The 16,171-nt window shown below is 34.5% G+C and overlaps 2 protein-coding genes and 1 long non-coding RNA gene across 3 annotated transcripts; all 3 read left to right on the top strand.

Moving 5' to 3' along the window:
* Nucleotides 1-1,052: 1,052 nt before the first annotated feature.
* Nucleotides 1,053-9,059, top strand: LOC109146717. The gene is made up of 3 exons (XR_002048481.1): nt 1,053-1,063; nt 5,522-5,528; nt 8,976-9,059. It is a non-coding gene; the product is annotated as an uncharacterized LOC109146717 (long non-coding RNA).
* Nucleotides 9,060-12,200: 3,141 nt separating this feature from the next.
* Nucleotides 12,201-13,713, top strand: LOC109146546. Its single transcript, XM_019294213.1, has 2 exons — nt 12,201-12,408; nt 12,515-13,713. The coding sequence occupies exons 1-2, from the start codon at nt 12,201-12,203 to the stop codon at nt 13,711-13,713; spliced, it is 1,407 nt and encodes a 468-aa protein (XP_019149758.1).
* Nucleotides 13,714-13,873: 160 nt separating this feature from the next.
* Nucleotides 13,874-14,992, top strand: LOC109146534 (ATP-dependent DNA helicase PIF2-like). The gene has a single exon (XM_019294203.1). It carries the CDS (start codon nt 13,874-13,876, stop codon nt 14,990-14,992), a length of 1,119 nt encoding a protein of 372 aa, XP_019149748.1.
* Nucleotides 14,993-16,171: the final 1,179 nt, after the last annotated feature.

Raw genomic sequence — 16,171 nt, 5'->3', positions numbered from 1 at the left:
GGCCGGATTGTTGTCCTGTGTCTTCCGTTTCTTCAACCTTTTGTTAGTCTCGTTGGTTGGATGTGAAGTTGAGGGATTTGGTCCTATTTATATAGTGTATCATAAGAAGGTATCAGACGTTGAATTAGATTGAAACTCTAGAGTCCGAATAAGAGTATGATTAAGCTTGTGCGGTGGGGGATTCGTTTGTTGCTAAAGTCCCGCAGGAGGTAAATTTCAGTGTTGAAGAGAAGTTTGACTGTTGATGGGCATAAAATTTTAAATGGATTAACATGATTTTGGGCTTGAAGTCAAGACGCATTACACCAACTTTATGTTAATAAGTTTTGGGCTCATTTAAAATCTAGGCATATGTTATTAAAATGGCTTGGTAATGCAGTTATGTTATGTTAAGCAGAAATTGTGGGGTTTCCTGATTCATTGAAAAGTTTCAATGGGAGAAAGCTGAGAGTGTTGCAGTGCAGTAGCTGTTGGTTTTTTTGGGAAGGATAAATAAAGAGCTATTCATTGGAGCTGCTAGTATAATGATGATATACTACTCATGGGAGAAAGCTGAGAGTGTTGCAGTGCAGTAGCTGTTGGGTTTTTTTGGGAAGGATAAATAAATAGCTACTGGCCTGGTACCATGTGGTCTAATTTCTGGATGCATAATGGCTGACTTCTCTTGTGGAGCACCATCTCTATAGACAATTAAATTTTCCCCTTCAAAATCACCATTAGGAGTTCCATCACTTTCACCAATGTTTGTTGCATTGCATTCTATTGCACAATGCTTTAAACATTTGGGTTCATGGAGTTTAGATGCACCCATGATGAATTCAAAGAACCGTTTGTTAAGTTTCAAGACCTCCTCGCTCCAACCACATTAAGCGGCATGTCCCGGCAGTTCTCGAGGGGGCAATTTGTAGACACCGAAAATTTGAACTCGATAAATGGACAGACAAAATAATTATTGGGCCGGTGTTGAGATTGATTATTGGATCAATTTGATTAGGTCATAATAATTAAATTAATTTAGTGAGTCCAATTAAATTTGATTTTGGGCTATTGAATTAAGAGATTAGTTGGCCCAAACCCACTTCATATTTGAATTTAAATTATAATTATAACTTAAATATAATATTAATTTTATTATATTTGAATTAGATAATTATAATTTAATTTGAATTTGAATTAGATTATACAATAATGAACCTGGACTTAATCTTGGACAAGGTTCATTTTCCTAATTAATTAATTAATTAATTAGTTAACTAAAAAGGGGGGTTGGTTGAGGAATTTTGGTTAAGCTTTTAGTATAAATAGGGCCTTCGTTTTCATTCCAAAACACACTTGAAAGCTTGAAGAACTTGAAAGCTTAGAGCTTGAAGGAATTGAACAACTTGAAGGCTTGAGGAATTGAGAGCATTTGAAGAGCTTGAAGGCATTGAAGAACGCTTGAAGATTTGAAGACATTTTTGTTGATTTTGCAGGAAATTTGAATCCATTGCATGTACTTTGGAGCTTTGTAGAATTGATTGTCTCGAAGATCTTGAAGTCTTTTGAAGGCATTTGAGGACCTTAAGGCAGCTTGAATCCGTTGCATGTGTTTTGAAACTTTGCAGGGTTGATTACTTCTAAATTATTGACGCTCGTTGTTGGAAGTCACGCCGATTGAATCCCGGAAGCTACGCCACTTGAATCCCGGAGGCACGCCGATTGAATCCCGGAAGCTACGCCACTTAAATCCCGGAGGCACGCGCCACTTAAATACCGAAGGCTACGCTATTTGAATCCCGGAGGCACTTCCATAGATAACGTCAGTGAAGAATGAGAGGACTAGATAGAGATTTTGTACCTGCATTGAATTATACACACGCTGTACACAAGAATTTTGTGAATATATACAACGTTTACTTTTTTGTGTTTACAGGTACAAGTCTCTGGATGATCCTCTGATTCTTCAATTAATGTCTTGAACACACCACCATTGAAGGGCCTCCGGGTTTCAAGTGGCTTGATCTTCAAAGAAGGGCTTGTATATATAGCTTGTTCTTCTTGAAGGGCCTCCGGGTTCAAATTGTTTGATCTTCAATGGAGATTTGGATCAACAGGCATGATTGGATTGGAGGAGGGGTTTTTACTTTCAGGATCACATTTTCATTGTGATCTCTGAATAATATATATTTCTAAATGTTTACATGATTTTTCCTAGGATGTCTGATTACATAGAAATAAGATGTCCTATTTATAGCTGTAAGATAGAAGAGTTTTGATAAACTCAAACTCTTTTGATATTTTCTAATTAACAAATTAGATAATATCAATATTATCCATACATAAATTCAAATATACTAATATTGATAAATAATCAATATTTATCAAAATTTAAGTGTCTACAGTACCCACACCACATTGATACTTGACATGTAACCCAGAATTTTGAGTATTATTATTATATATATTCAATTTTCTTTGTTCACAAATTGGCACGCCCAGTGGGACAACTCTGCCTCTCATCTCTTCGTAGGCACTTTCAACCGATATGGGGGCAAACCCTGTATGAAATTTGAAACGGAAGAAGCTAAATGATACTCCTTGGCACGAGTTATACAGATTTAATAGGCAGAGTTGTCGAGATCTATGCTCCTGTTGACAAAATCATAGGAGGTAGACCAGCCAAACTACTAGACTTTAAAATGGCTGATAATGAGTAAGTTTCATACAAACAAATCTGTTCCTATATTTCCAATGATTATATTTTTTTCTAACACACTTGCCTATAGGGAAAATACCTTACAGTGCACTGTGTGGGACAGTCATGTTGGTACCATGCTACAATACTATGATGCAGGTCTTAAAGAACTACTAATTTTGGTTCTTCAGCTTTGTCGGGCAAAGGTGGTCAATGGTAAGTTATAACGATAGATTATTCTTTTACAGTATTTCTAGGTTTTTCATTGTTCATTAACATCTATCATGCTAATTGGTGAAATCAGAATCACTAGCTGCTATGATGCTACCCAACTTCATTTCAATGCATCTTACCAGGAATTTGCTGATTTTAGGTCTCAGTAAGTGCCTGAATTTTATGTTTTATCTACGCTCTACATTTTCTAAACTATTGTATCAGACATTTATACAACTGTGTATTAATTTTACCTGTAGGTTAACTGCTTCAAACAGTCCTTTACGCAGTATCAGTACTGCAACAATGCTGTCTCAATCAACAGGAATTGATGACTTTACGAGTAATGCTTTGACTATAACTACAGTAGCGGATCTGTTGAAAAAGAAGCAGGTTAGACTCTATAGTTCTAAAAACCATGAATACAGTCCACAAAACTGATTATAGATTTAATAAGATAGATTACATAAGACAGAGTAACCAAGTGATTTCAAAAAAATTGTAAAATGGGGAATTATATGTACCTGCTGAAATTGTGGCCATTGAAGGTTCTTTTGGATGGATGTACATCTCTTGCATGTCACCAGGATGTAACAGAAAGCTTTATGAACAAGCAGGTGATCTGATTTGTACAACTTGTGATAAGAAATATAAAGAAGGCATGATCAGGTATCGAGTCAAAGTTATTGTTCTAGATAAAGGTCTAGGAGATGCTCCCTTCCTTTTATGGGATAGGGAGTGTTCTGAATTAGTTGGTATCCCAGCACACAGTTTGTACACAAAGTATAATAAGGTAAAGTTATATTACTATTAAATTTAACACATACATATAAAGTCTTTTTGTATTTGTCTTTTTTAAAAGTATGATATTTTGTGTATTTTAGGTTTCTGACATTCCAAAAGAATTGGAATCATTAGTTGGTATGAGAATGGTATTTAAGATATCATTAAAAATGGAGTTCATGAAGGGAGCTAATTCAGCCTACACTGTTATGAGAGTTCTAAGGGATTAAGCCTTAGTCTCAGCATACTGTTCTAAACTGATTGAAGACCAAGACAAAGATTTGATATCAAAAATAATAGATGAGGACGAGGAAGAAGAGGAGGAATCAGATCAGGTTGTTATTGTTACTAAAGTAAAATTAATTTTTACATTTTTAATCCTATGTTTGACATGTTTTAGACTAAACTTTATTTTAGTATATAGGAAGCTTCTAATGGAGACAATGAGGTCAACAGTCCATTAAGTATACAACAGTCTCAAAGGCTAGACAATGAACCAGAAGATTCTAATGGTGTGAAGAGATCGCTTTTGGACCAATTTTCCTCCTCTAGCAAGATGGGAAAAACTGTGGCGGTTAAACAGGAAAAACTTTAAGATCGGGGAGACTACAGACTATTACCACATTAGTGTGGTTTTTTATCTTTTTAAACTGATCACTTGCCCTGCTCAATTTCACTGTGTTTGTGCTGAACAGTTTCATTTTGTTTAAATCTATGATTAGACACTTTGCCTTTGTTATTTACCTATGATTTCTTTTTATAAACATTCATAAATATCTATTTATTAGTTTATATTGTTAGATATATGAAAATGTATGCAGGACAAGAAGGAAACAAACACAATCACAATCAATTAAGAAAGCAAACACGGTCAAGCAGTGTACCACACAATGGTTTTCAATTCTTAAATTATAGCCATCTGCTAAATGTGTATCCAAGTACTAAGTTTGTAACTTAAATTAGACTCTATCTAATGTAATAAAACTCATTATTTACACTGTATACAGACTGCTATTTTAATTTAAAACTCACACAGTTTAAATATCATCATTAGCAAACTAACAAAAAAGAGTAACCTCTGACAATAGTAAAACAGTAACACTTCACATATAATATTTAATCAATCAAACACACCAATGATGTAATTAAAAAAAAAACTAAAATTTAAAGTAATCAAATATACATTCACTTTATAGATAGTCCTACATTCTAGACCTTTAAATCAACATTACTTAAATTTAAAAATTGACTTGGTCAAGTTAAAATGTAATTAAACTTTATGACAATAGTGAAACATTGTTAGGATTAAATTGTAATAGATTTTGATATGCCAAATTGTAAATCGTAGAACCCCAATTTTATTTTGGTTAGACTAGTCGAGTCATAGACCAAGAAAGGGAAAAATAAATTCATTAGTTGAGGAAAATGGATGAAGAAGATATGAAGCCTAAAATCAAGAATTTGCCTAGTGAAAATGGCAAACAGAAGATGAAGATGTATGCGTATGAAGATGTGTACACAAGTTATGAAGACTTTCATCCTAAGAATAAATCTCTCAAAGAAATTCAAGAAGAAATCCCTCAACAAATCCCGAAGAAGAAAGAACGTGACTTGAAGTTTGCATGAAGCTATCTTGAAGAAAGAAAGGAGTACACCAAGTGAAACAAGATAATGACTAAAAGGTTGTACGGACGAGTTGGTAGAAGCTTGAAATATTATACACAAGGTCACAGGTTTGAATCCATCAAGTTGACTATAGGATGAGATTTTCAAATTGAAGAGAATCTAAAAAATGAAATTGGGATGCAAGGGATCAAGAAGGGAAGAGATTTCACTTCCAAATACAGTAAGGGATGAAGTTTACATGGGAAGAGATTTCCGAAGTCAATTAAGAAGATGAAGTCTGGAAGCAGTAAACAAACCCAACTAGTAAGGGATTAAATTGGAGATTATATTTTTGAAGATAGAAATCCCAAGAGGCAAGGGATTAAATTGGAGATTATATTTTTGAAGATAGAAATCCCAAGAGGCGTGATCTACACCAGATGAAGTTTTTGGGATGGGATTAAATTGGAGATTATATTTTTGAAGATAGAAATCCCAAGAGGCAAGGGATTAAATTGGAGATTATATTTTTGAAGATAGAAATCCCAAGAGGCGTGATCTACACCAGATGAAGTTTTTGGGATGTCATTTTTGCGAAAACTTGAAGCTCAACTTGCAGAGAATCTCTGACGTATCTGCAACGTTATCTTATCTTTTGAAAAGGCTATACAGCTACAAGAAATTCAAAAATGAGAACGTTTATTTCCAACGGACAGATTCTCATCACCAGCTATAAAAGGATGAAGATTGAAGCAGTGGAAAGCAGAAGCAAGAATACAAAGAGCAAAGAACAGAGCTAAACAGAGCATATGAAATTCAAAAGAGCTTTCCATCTCAAGAGCTTAAATTGATATATTCTTAGTGAGATAAACACTCAGAGTGATACAGAGCTTACAAAAGAAATATCCAAGAGTGTTAGAATCTTCATCAACTACGAAGAGACTCAGCGCACCATTGAAGATCAACTACAGAGTCTCAAAGTTGGAAGCAAGGCAAATTTGTTTTGGAGCAAAACAAGAGAAAGGAGGAAAGTAACACGGAGTTGTGAAATCCTGGATTGTCACACGGAGTTGTGAGATCCGAAGCAGCAGTGTCGGAGACATTGGGCGTGATTAGTGCGGGCTTTGTGATCAAAGCACTAGATCACGGAAGGAGTGTTTCTACCGGAGCGTAGAAGACGGGGGGAAAGTAACGCGGAGTCGTGAAATCCTGGGAAAGTAGCGCGCGACGACGTGAAACCCGAAGCAGCAGTGTTGGTGGCACTGGGCGTGATTAGTGTGGGTTTGGTGATCAAAACACTAGATCACAGAATTCATTGTATCTTGGAACCAAGAAGTGGTGGATATAGTGAATTGCTCTTAGAGATAAGAGCAAGTGGAGTAGGAGGATTACACCACCTCCGAACCACTATAAATTGCCTCGTGTTCTTTACCGCTTTCTTTACTTACTGCTCTTGCTTGCTTCTCACGAGAATAATCTTGACACAAATACACACACACCGTACCGTTTATTATTTCCGATGTGCACCGAACTTTAACAATTTAGTTAAGAGTCTTGGTTTCTCTGTTGCCTTAGCAATTGTTGTACTGTGCTAAAAAGTTTAAAAGTCTATTCACCCCCCCCCCCCTCCTCCCCCCTCCCCCCTCCCCCCTCTAGACTTTTACCTTATCTCTTTTAGGACCAACAATTAATACTGCACAGATAACATTTAATCAAGCAAACACAGCAATGATTTAATTAAAAAAAAGTAACATATAAAATAAATTGAACATTCAATTTCTGTGTTTAAGTGATGTGTTTTAAGGACAAAATTCTAACCAAAATAATAGATTGATCAGAGTATAAGTAGATAGTCCTATATTCTACACCTTTAAATGAACATTACTTAAAAATTAAAATTGACTTGGTCAATTGAAAATGTATTTACAATTTCTGTGTTGAATTTGATACCTAACTAAATTAAACCATAATTTGCCACAAAAACAAATAAAAACTATAAACATTCTTACAGATTGTACAGATTCTTAACAATGTGTATATAGTGATAGATTCTAGACCTTTAAAAAAACATTACTTACACGGTCCAAGAAAAAAAAAAGTAAATTGACTTGGTAAATTTAGAATGTAATTACAATTTCTAAAGTCAAATTCAGACCTAACTCTAATAAACCATAAACATAGAAATCACGACAAATAGAAGTAAAATTATTTTACATAAGTATATACTGATAGATTATAGACCTTTAAATAAACATTAATTACAGAGTCAAAAATTGAAAGTCAAAACAAATTGACTTGGTAAATGTAATTGAAATTTTTGCGACTTATTGTTGATGACATTACAAAACGAAAAAATAAACACTTGAATAATATCATTGTTTTTTTGGGATCAGAAACATCATTTCATCACCTGCATTACATAATATATAATCTAATCTAAAATTAAACTTAGAAAGCTAAGAATCGTCCCAGACTGCCACAGATCATCACGTAAGATGTATTCAACTGTTGTGGAAACAAATAAAGGTCAAAAAAATTTAAGATTCCTGATTACTAGGAAAGTGGTAAATAAGCATTTCTAACAAATGTATAAAGATAAAGTATATGCCATTCTGATTTTTCACACAAATCTACCTACAAAACAACCTATTGTAGTTATTAACTATGGGCATCAGAAATACAGATTCATCATTTGCCAAAGCCTAACAAACACTATTAGTAACCAATGAAAAAAGTATATACAAAATAAAAGGGGGAACATGTCTATTCAATTACAGGAAAAGTAAATGGCATTGTAGTTTTCCCAACAAAAAACTGAAGAGTCATAATCATTGTGGTGCATGTCCAAAAATTAATGCTAAATACACAATAAAGCTTTCAATAAGGGCAGAAAATCTATCATACTACAACTACAATCACAAATCAAAATTGGAACATACAAAAAAAAAAACATTTCAATGAGGAAAATACTTTCTTCTACAATAATAGGCAGCAAAAGGAAGCACAAAATCGACAACAAAGGTATGGTTTACAATATAAAAACTTTGATTTAAAGCTTACCTAAATGCTTTGACTTAAGTGCACACATTATCTTATGATATTTACCTCTATTGTGTCATGCTGGGCTAATCATCTGTATACTAGAGATATGGATATCAAAATTGCACCAATGAAAATTTTGGTTTTTATACACAAAAACAGTTACAATTTTTATACTATGCTAACATACGAATTTAGATAACATATATTAAAGAATTGTACTTATCTGAAAAATGAAGCAGGCCGTCAATCCGTCATTCAATGTCTAACTAATGTGATGAACACCTCCAGTAGATATGAAAACCCTACCTGAAATGCAAGCCGTAAGGAATCAGATAAAACCTAAATTCAAACTTCGAATATATGAATAAATAGCAGCTTTTTCAAGTTTCGCATAGAATAACATACGAATTTATAAACAAAAAATAAAAAAAAAAAATTGTTACTGGATTTATCTTAGAGACGATTTCGTGGATCAGGGCTAGAATCTCCATCTACATCTTCAGTAAACGTTAGGCGCTGGAAATTTTAAGTAAAAATAAAGATCGGAGACGGAAAACCCTAGACCCAATAACTGTAATTCCACCGATCTGCAGACCTCAACTAGGGTTTCAGTACACAACCATGATCGGAGGCAATCAGTAGTTATCACCAACCCTAGACATGAAGAGACTAAAATCGTTATGGAAAGCACAGAGTAGTAGAGAGTATGAGAGGAGGTAAGAAGATGAGATAGAAGAATGCTCGAGAGAAAGAGAGTGAGAGAACAACGTTCTATCTACAATGTTCGAGAGGGACCGTGACGGATATACACAGGCACATACCCTAATCACTTCTATCCGCTCCTTCTGGATCATGGGCCGGGTTTGGCTTATAAAATGGCATTGGTTATTTGGGCCTTCCTAATAAACAATAATATATTACTATTGTTGGGCTAATTATGTTTAAATCTCATATCAAATTATAATTTGTTATAATTATGTGAAGAAATATTTTCAAAACATACTGTAAAACATTATTATTGTATGAACATATCTATCATAATAATCGATTGCTTTGAGTTTTTGTGTTCCCTTTTTTAGGAAAAATATATATATAATTATGTAATTACCTAAGAAATTACATTTTTGGTTTTTATAATTATTTATTCTTTTGTTTGCAGAAAATGTTGAAAATTCAACCTTTGCAAACAATAACGATGCTATTGGGAAAGAAAATTAAACTAATTCATCCACGAGATGCACACCACTATGGTCTTCTAATTCAAATGATACACCAAAAAGTGTTGTTACGACCGGTAAATGGCTACAGTCTTATATATATATATATATATATATATATATATATATATATATATATATATATATATATATATATATATATATATATATATATATATATATATGTGTGTGTGTGTGTGTGTGTGTGTGTGTGTGTGCGCGCATTTCGTTATGTACAATTCACTATTTACAACCTTTTTGTAACATTGTATGTTATTTGCAGTTAAACACGACTCTTTGAGTATACATATAAGTAGCCGTAACATGGAATATACGACAAGCCAAAATAAATGTAGAAAGTTTTTATTAGGAGGAAGAATCCCCTTTTTAGCTACTGGAACAAGCGCAAATATCTTCTGGTTAGTTCTATTATTTAGTTTACATATTAATCCTTATTTAACTGTATGATTTTTGCATATATAATAACCTATTCAAATAACATTATTGAAATTTTGTAAATATAATGTAAAAGGTAACTTAGGTCTGTCAAAAATTACAAGAGAACCTCTACACGATATATCCAATAGTAAGATATTTTAAATTGAGCTAAATAAGTCATTTGACATTTTTCTATTTAATGCCAATTATTAACTACTTTTAATTTAGGTAGCACACAGTGCATTAATTGTTATTATTCAAGTTACAAATTTCAAACAGTAGTCATTATAATTGTTACATATGTCATATAAAAAGGTACACACAAACTGTCTGAGAAGCCAAGACCACAGCTACAGGATATTTCAAATGGTAAGTATTATTTATATGATTTAATTGGAATAAAAAAAACTTTACTTTTATGCAAACTATGTTCTAAAGTAAAAATTTATTAGGTACCACACAGTGGAACAAAAGGACATGCATTGATAAGGGTAAATCTGTTGTCGATCATAATGTGATCAATCGCGATTTGTTTAAAGATTTTGAAGAAGTTTCCAATACTAAGCTAATTTCAAAAACCGTTGAAGAGGATGCGGGTACATTTCGTATTTAACTAACGTATTGTCCAAATTTTTATTCGTGTAACGATAGATTTTGAGTCATATTGACTTCTTAAGTACAAACGGCTTCTTATTTGTTGGAACTAATATGCTATATAATACGTAGGATTCTCACTGCTTACACAAAAATATATGAGGGTCAATGCAAATGGTCAGTCATCTAGCAACAACCAGGCTACATTAGTAAGTCAGGCAACAGCGGGAATCTCAAATTTGAACCAATCAATTGCTGAAGAACCAGATACGTCTAAAGTTGCAGAGACGATTGCTTACAACACTAGCATGTATAATATTAATAGTTCTTCTACTTCAATTTTTGTAATGAAAATAATTTGTTTGAAATTTTCAATTTAGTTGAATGCAAAGATCTTGGTGATGCAACTGTCACATGTCAACATTGTGGGGCGCTTTTTTGGTACGAAGAAAGGACACACAAAACAGATAACCACGGCCAACCAAAATATAACTTGTGTTGCAACAATGGTAAGATTCAACTGCCACAAATGATGATTCCACCACCAGTGATATATGATCTTTTTTTGGAGAAGGAGAAAAAACAAAACACTTTCTGCACAACATTAGAACCTACAATAGTATGTTCTGCTTCACGTCGATGGGTGGTAAAATAGATCGATCCGTGAACATAACCGGTGGTCCACCAATATTTCGTATCAATGGATAAAACTTCCACTACATTGATAGTCTCTTGCCGGTAGACAGAAATAAACCGCATTTCGCACAGTTGTATATCTATGATACCAATAACGAACTGGGCAACCGTGTCAATTCTGTAAGGTAATTGTTTATAATTTTATTACGATCTTTTATGAAAAATTAAAATTTTTATTAATTTGAGAGCATGTTCTGATTATGTACCTATTCGCTTTTTAGGCAAGATGGTAAGCAAAATGACATTCATGTGGAAATTGTTAATGCTATTCAAGAAGTTTTGGATGACAAGAATGTGTTGGTCAAAACTTTTCGTATGGCAAGAGATGAACTGGAAAAGAATCCCCTGGCCGAGGTTAAAATAAAATTGCTGGGAAAGAGATCAAAGGATGCAAGAACATACAATTTGCCACAGGTTTCAGAAGTAGCTGCGTTGATTGTTGGTGATATTGATACCAATATTGGAGAACGCGACATTTTGTTGGAAACAAAGAGCGGCCTATTGCAAAGAATTAGTGAATTAAATCCATCTTACTTGCCAATGCAATACCCTTTGTTGTTTCCTTATGTGAGGACAGTTATAGGGAGGACATTCAATTCTCAACATTAAAATGCAACACAACTGGTGGACGTCAAAGGATAAGCCCTAGAGAATATTTTTCATACCGTATCCAGTTTAGAATCTCAGAGGTATCAACTTTATTGCATGCAAAAAGGTTGTTCCAACAATTTCTGGTTGATGCGTATATAATGGTTGAGTCCGGAAGGTTGATATATATAAGGACACATCAGAAAAGTTTGAGGTGTGAATCATATAATTGCTTGAATGATGCATTAACGTGTGGTGAACTTGACCCCACTACTCAAGGAAAATGAATAATATTTCCTTCGAGTTTTACGGGTGGTGCTAGATACATGATACAAAATTACCAGGATGCCATGGCGATCTGTCGATGGGTTGGATATCTAGATTTGTTCATCACATTCACCTGCAACCCCAAGTGGCCTGAGGTACAACACTTCTTGAATGACAGAAAATTAAAACCAGAAGATCGTCCTGACATAATATGTAGAATATTCAAACTGAAGTTGGACACCCTACTATCAGAATGCCAGAAGAACAAGTTATTTGGGCCAGTCATTGGAGGTACGTAAATAAAAAGCCACTATTTTAATGATGCATTTTTACACCCTAAAAAGGTTAACATAATTTGCTCTATTCTAAAATGTGTTATCTTTTTCAATGTTAACAGTGATCTATACCATAGAGTTTCAAAAAAGAGGCCTACCGCATGCTCATATACTTTTGTTTCTGGATAAAAACAATCGAGCACAAAGTGGGGTAAATCTGGACAACATTATTTCAGCTGAGTTACCTGATCAAGAAACTGATCCAGAATACTTCAAAGTAGTTGAGGAGTTTATGATGCATGGTCCTTGCGGGAGAGCACGGTTGACTTCTCCATGTATGGCGAATGGTAAATGTACTAAAACCTTTCCCAAGAAGTTTGTTAATTGCTCAACTGTGGATGAAGATGGTTATCCTATATATCGCAGACGAGACAATGGTCGTTTTGTGATGCGCAATGGTATTCAGTTGGATAATAGATACGTAGTACCACACAATAGACATTTGTTGTTGAAGTATATGGCTCATATTAATGTAGAATGGTGTAATCAATCCCGTTCAATCAAGTATTTGTTCAAGTACGTCAACAAGGGGTACGACAGGGAGACATCAAAGTTTTACAAAACCAACATAAATGAAGATTGTCCGAAAGTTATTGATGAAATAAGTATGTTCTATGATTGTCGGTACATTTCACTGTGTGAAGCATCTTGGCGATTATTTGGATTTGATATACAGTTAAGGACACCTTCCGTTGAACGATTGAGCTTTCACTTGCCAAATCAACAAAGTGTTGTATTCGCAGATGATGATCCAGTTGATAACATTATAAGCCATCCAACAATCTTACAAAGCATGTTCTTAGAATGGTTTGAGGCAAATAAAACCTACCCTGCTGCCAGAGAACTAACATATGCTGAAATGCCAACTAAATTTGTATGGAAGAAAAATGTTAGGAAATGGCAGCCAAGGAAAAGAGGATTTGCAATAGGTAGAGTTTTCAATGTGCCACCTAGTACAGGGGAGATATTTTATTTGAGATGTCTTTTGAATAAAGTGAAAGGGCCAACAAGTTATTTGGATATCAAAAAAGTATATGGTGTGCAATACGAATCTTTTAGAGACGCTTGTTCTGCAAGAGGATTAGTAAATGACGACAACGAATATGTTCATGCTATAGAAGAAGCAAGTCAATGGGCGACATGTGTAAATTTGAGAAGATTTTTTGTCACTCTCTTAATGTCAAACTCAATGGCAAAACCAGAAGTTGTGTGGGAAGCTGCGTGGAACTATTTGTCTGAGGATGCACAATTCAAGATTTGAGAACAATTGGGAATTACAGGTAATATTTTGTTTCTGTAGTTTCATGTTGTACAAATTATTTTTATACACATATTTATAATATGCGATTAATAATACTATCACAGATTTGATTTTATCTGAAGATGAGAAAAAGAATTTCGCATTTAGGGAGATAGAAATAATGCTTTCTGCTATGGGAAAGAGTTTGAAAGACTTTCAGTCGATGCTAGTACCGGATTTAGAGAATCATGCTAGAACTACCAATTGGTTGATACAAGAGGAATTAGCATATGATATTAATGTCATGAGGGAAGAGAATGATAATTTGGTGCAACAACTAACCGAAGAGCAAAGGGCTATATATGACAATGTATTGCAAGATGCTGAGAATAATCTGGGAGGCCTATTTTTTGTTTATGGATACGGTGGAACGGGAAAAACATTCTTATGGAGAGCATTGTCTTATGCTTTAAGGTCAAAGGGTGAGATAGTCTTAAACGTGGCATCAAGTGGCATAGCTTCTCTTCTACTACCAGGAGGAAGAACTGCACATTCAAGATTTGCAATACCAATAGCTGTTAATGAAGATTCAACTTGCAATATCAGCCAAAGTAGTCATTTGGCACAGTTGATCATGCAAAGTAAGTTGATCATTTGGGATGAGGTACTGATGATGCATAAATTTTTCTTTGAAGCTTTGGACCGTACCATGAGAGATATCATGCATACCAAAAATCCAAAAAGCTTGGATATGACTTTTGGTGGGAAAACCGTGGTGTTAGGTGGAGATTTCAGACAGATTCTACCAGTCATTCCAAAGGGCACGAGGCAAGATATTGTGGGAGCAAGTATAAATGCATCATATCTTTGGAGAAGCTGTAAAGTATTTAGGCTAACGAAGAATCTCAGGCTTAGGTCATTGCAATCAGATACTGAAGTTCAAGAGATTGAAGAATTTGCAAAGTGGATTGCTAATATAGGTGATGGAACAATTGGTGATTCTTTGCATGGAGAATGTGAGATAAATATTCCTGAAGAATTTGTGTTACCGTGTATTGAGGATCCAATTTCTACAATTGTTGATTGCATATTCCCTATGTTCCGCAGTGGCCACAGTGATATTCAATATCTAAAATATCGTGCTATTTTGGCACCAACTTTGGATATTGTGGATGCAGTAAATGAATACATGAATGACTATAATAATGCCGAAGGAAAGACGTATCTTAGTTGTGATTCGGTTTGTAAATCTGATTCAAATGTTGACATGTTTGCTGATCTGCACACTCCGGAATTTTAAAATGGATTACGGTGTTCAGGTGTTCCAAATCACTCATTGACTCTAAAAGTTGGCTCACCAGTTATGCTTTTGAGGAATATTGATCACTCACTGGGGTTGTGCAATGGTACAAGAATGATCATTTCAAAGTTGGCAGATCATGTTTTAGAAGCTCAAATACTATGCGGGGAAAGTGCGGGTACAAAGGTCTTAATTCCAAGGATGTCCTTAACACTTTCTGATCCAAGATTGCCTTTTAAGTTCCAAAGAAAGCAATTTCCACTGATGTTGTCATATGCAATGACAATAAATAAAAGCTAGGGGCAGACACTATCCAACGTGGGTCTATTTTTGAAGAGGCCGGTTTTTAATCATGGTCAAATGTATGTAACAGTGTCAAGAGTTAGTAATCCTAAGGGATTAAAAATTCTTATTTGTGATGAAAATGTAAAATCTAAAAATACGACTACAAATGTCGTATACAAAGAAGTATTCAATAATGTCTAATAAATTTTAAATAGTTGACTATCCAATTATTTTTAACAATTATACTATATATTATAATATGTATACATATTGCCGTGCACCGCACGGGTGCAACTACTAGTTAATGAATATGGCGGTGGAGGTTCTGCTTTCAATTTTGTTCTTTTTCTACCATTCTTCCTTTTCGCTATACTGGTTTGAGCCTATCTACAATTTCACAGGAACCACGCGAGATTATGTTTTAATTTACAACACGTATTATCAGCACGAGTGATCTTCCCATTACGAAATAGGCTACGGCTACGACTATGCCATCAATGATTCGCATATGTACGCCGACAGAAAAAGGGTTGCCAGAGTATTCCATGGGTACATCACTAGGGCACGCAATAATGCTCAAAATCTAAATTCTAATTGCAAAAGAATATGGTTTGGAGGAACAAATAAGGATATATTTGATCGATCATACGAGCAGCAGCAACCGGAGACTCCGACGACCTCCACGCTCTCACTTCCAAGCAACAACGTGAACTGTTTGCAGCAGAAGTGATGGAATTCGAAGTGGATTTTGCATTCCACCTTCAAGGAATGTGAAAGTGTAGTTTATCATGGGAGTGCGGATGGATGAAAAAGTAAATGGAGATGTATAGTGGGAATAAAGGTTTTAAAAATACAAAAATCATAAATCAAAACAATTGATCATAATATCCAAAG

This window comes from Ipomoea nil, unplaced genomic scaffold, assembly GCF_001879475.1.
Source record: "Ipomoea nil cultivar Tokyo-kokei standard unplaced genomic scaffold, Asagao_1.1 scaffold0233, whole genome shotgun sequence".
Taxonomy (NCBI): domain Eukaryota; kingdom Viridiplantae; phylum Streptophyta; class Magnoliopsida; order Solanales; family Convolvulaceae; genus Ipomoea; species Ipomoea nil.
This window is presented reverse-complemented; position numbering and strand designations above follow the sequence as displayed.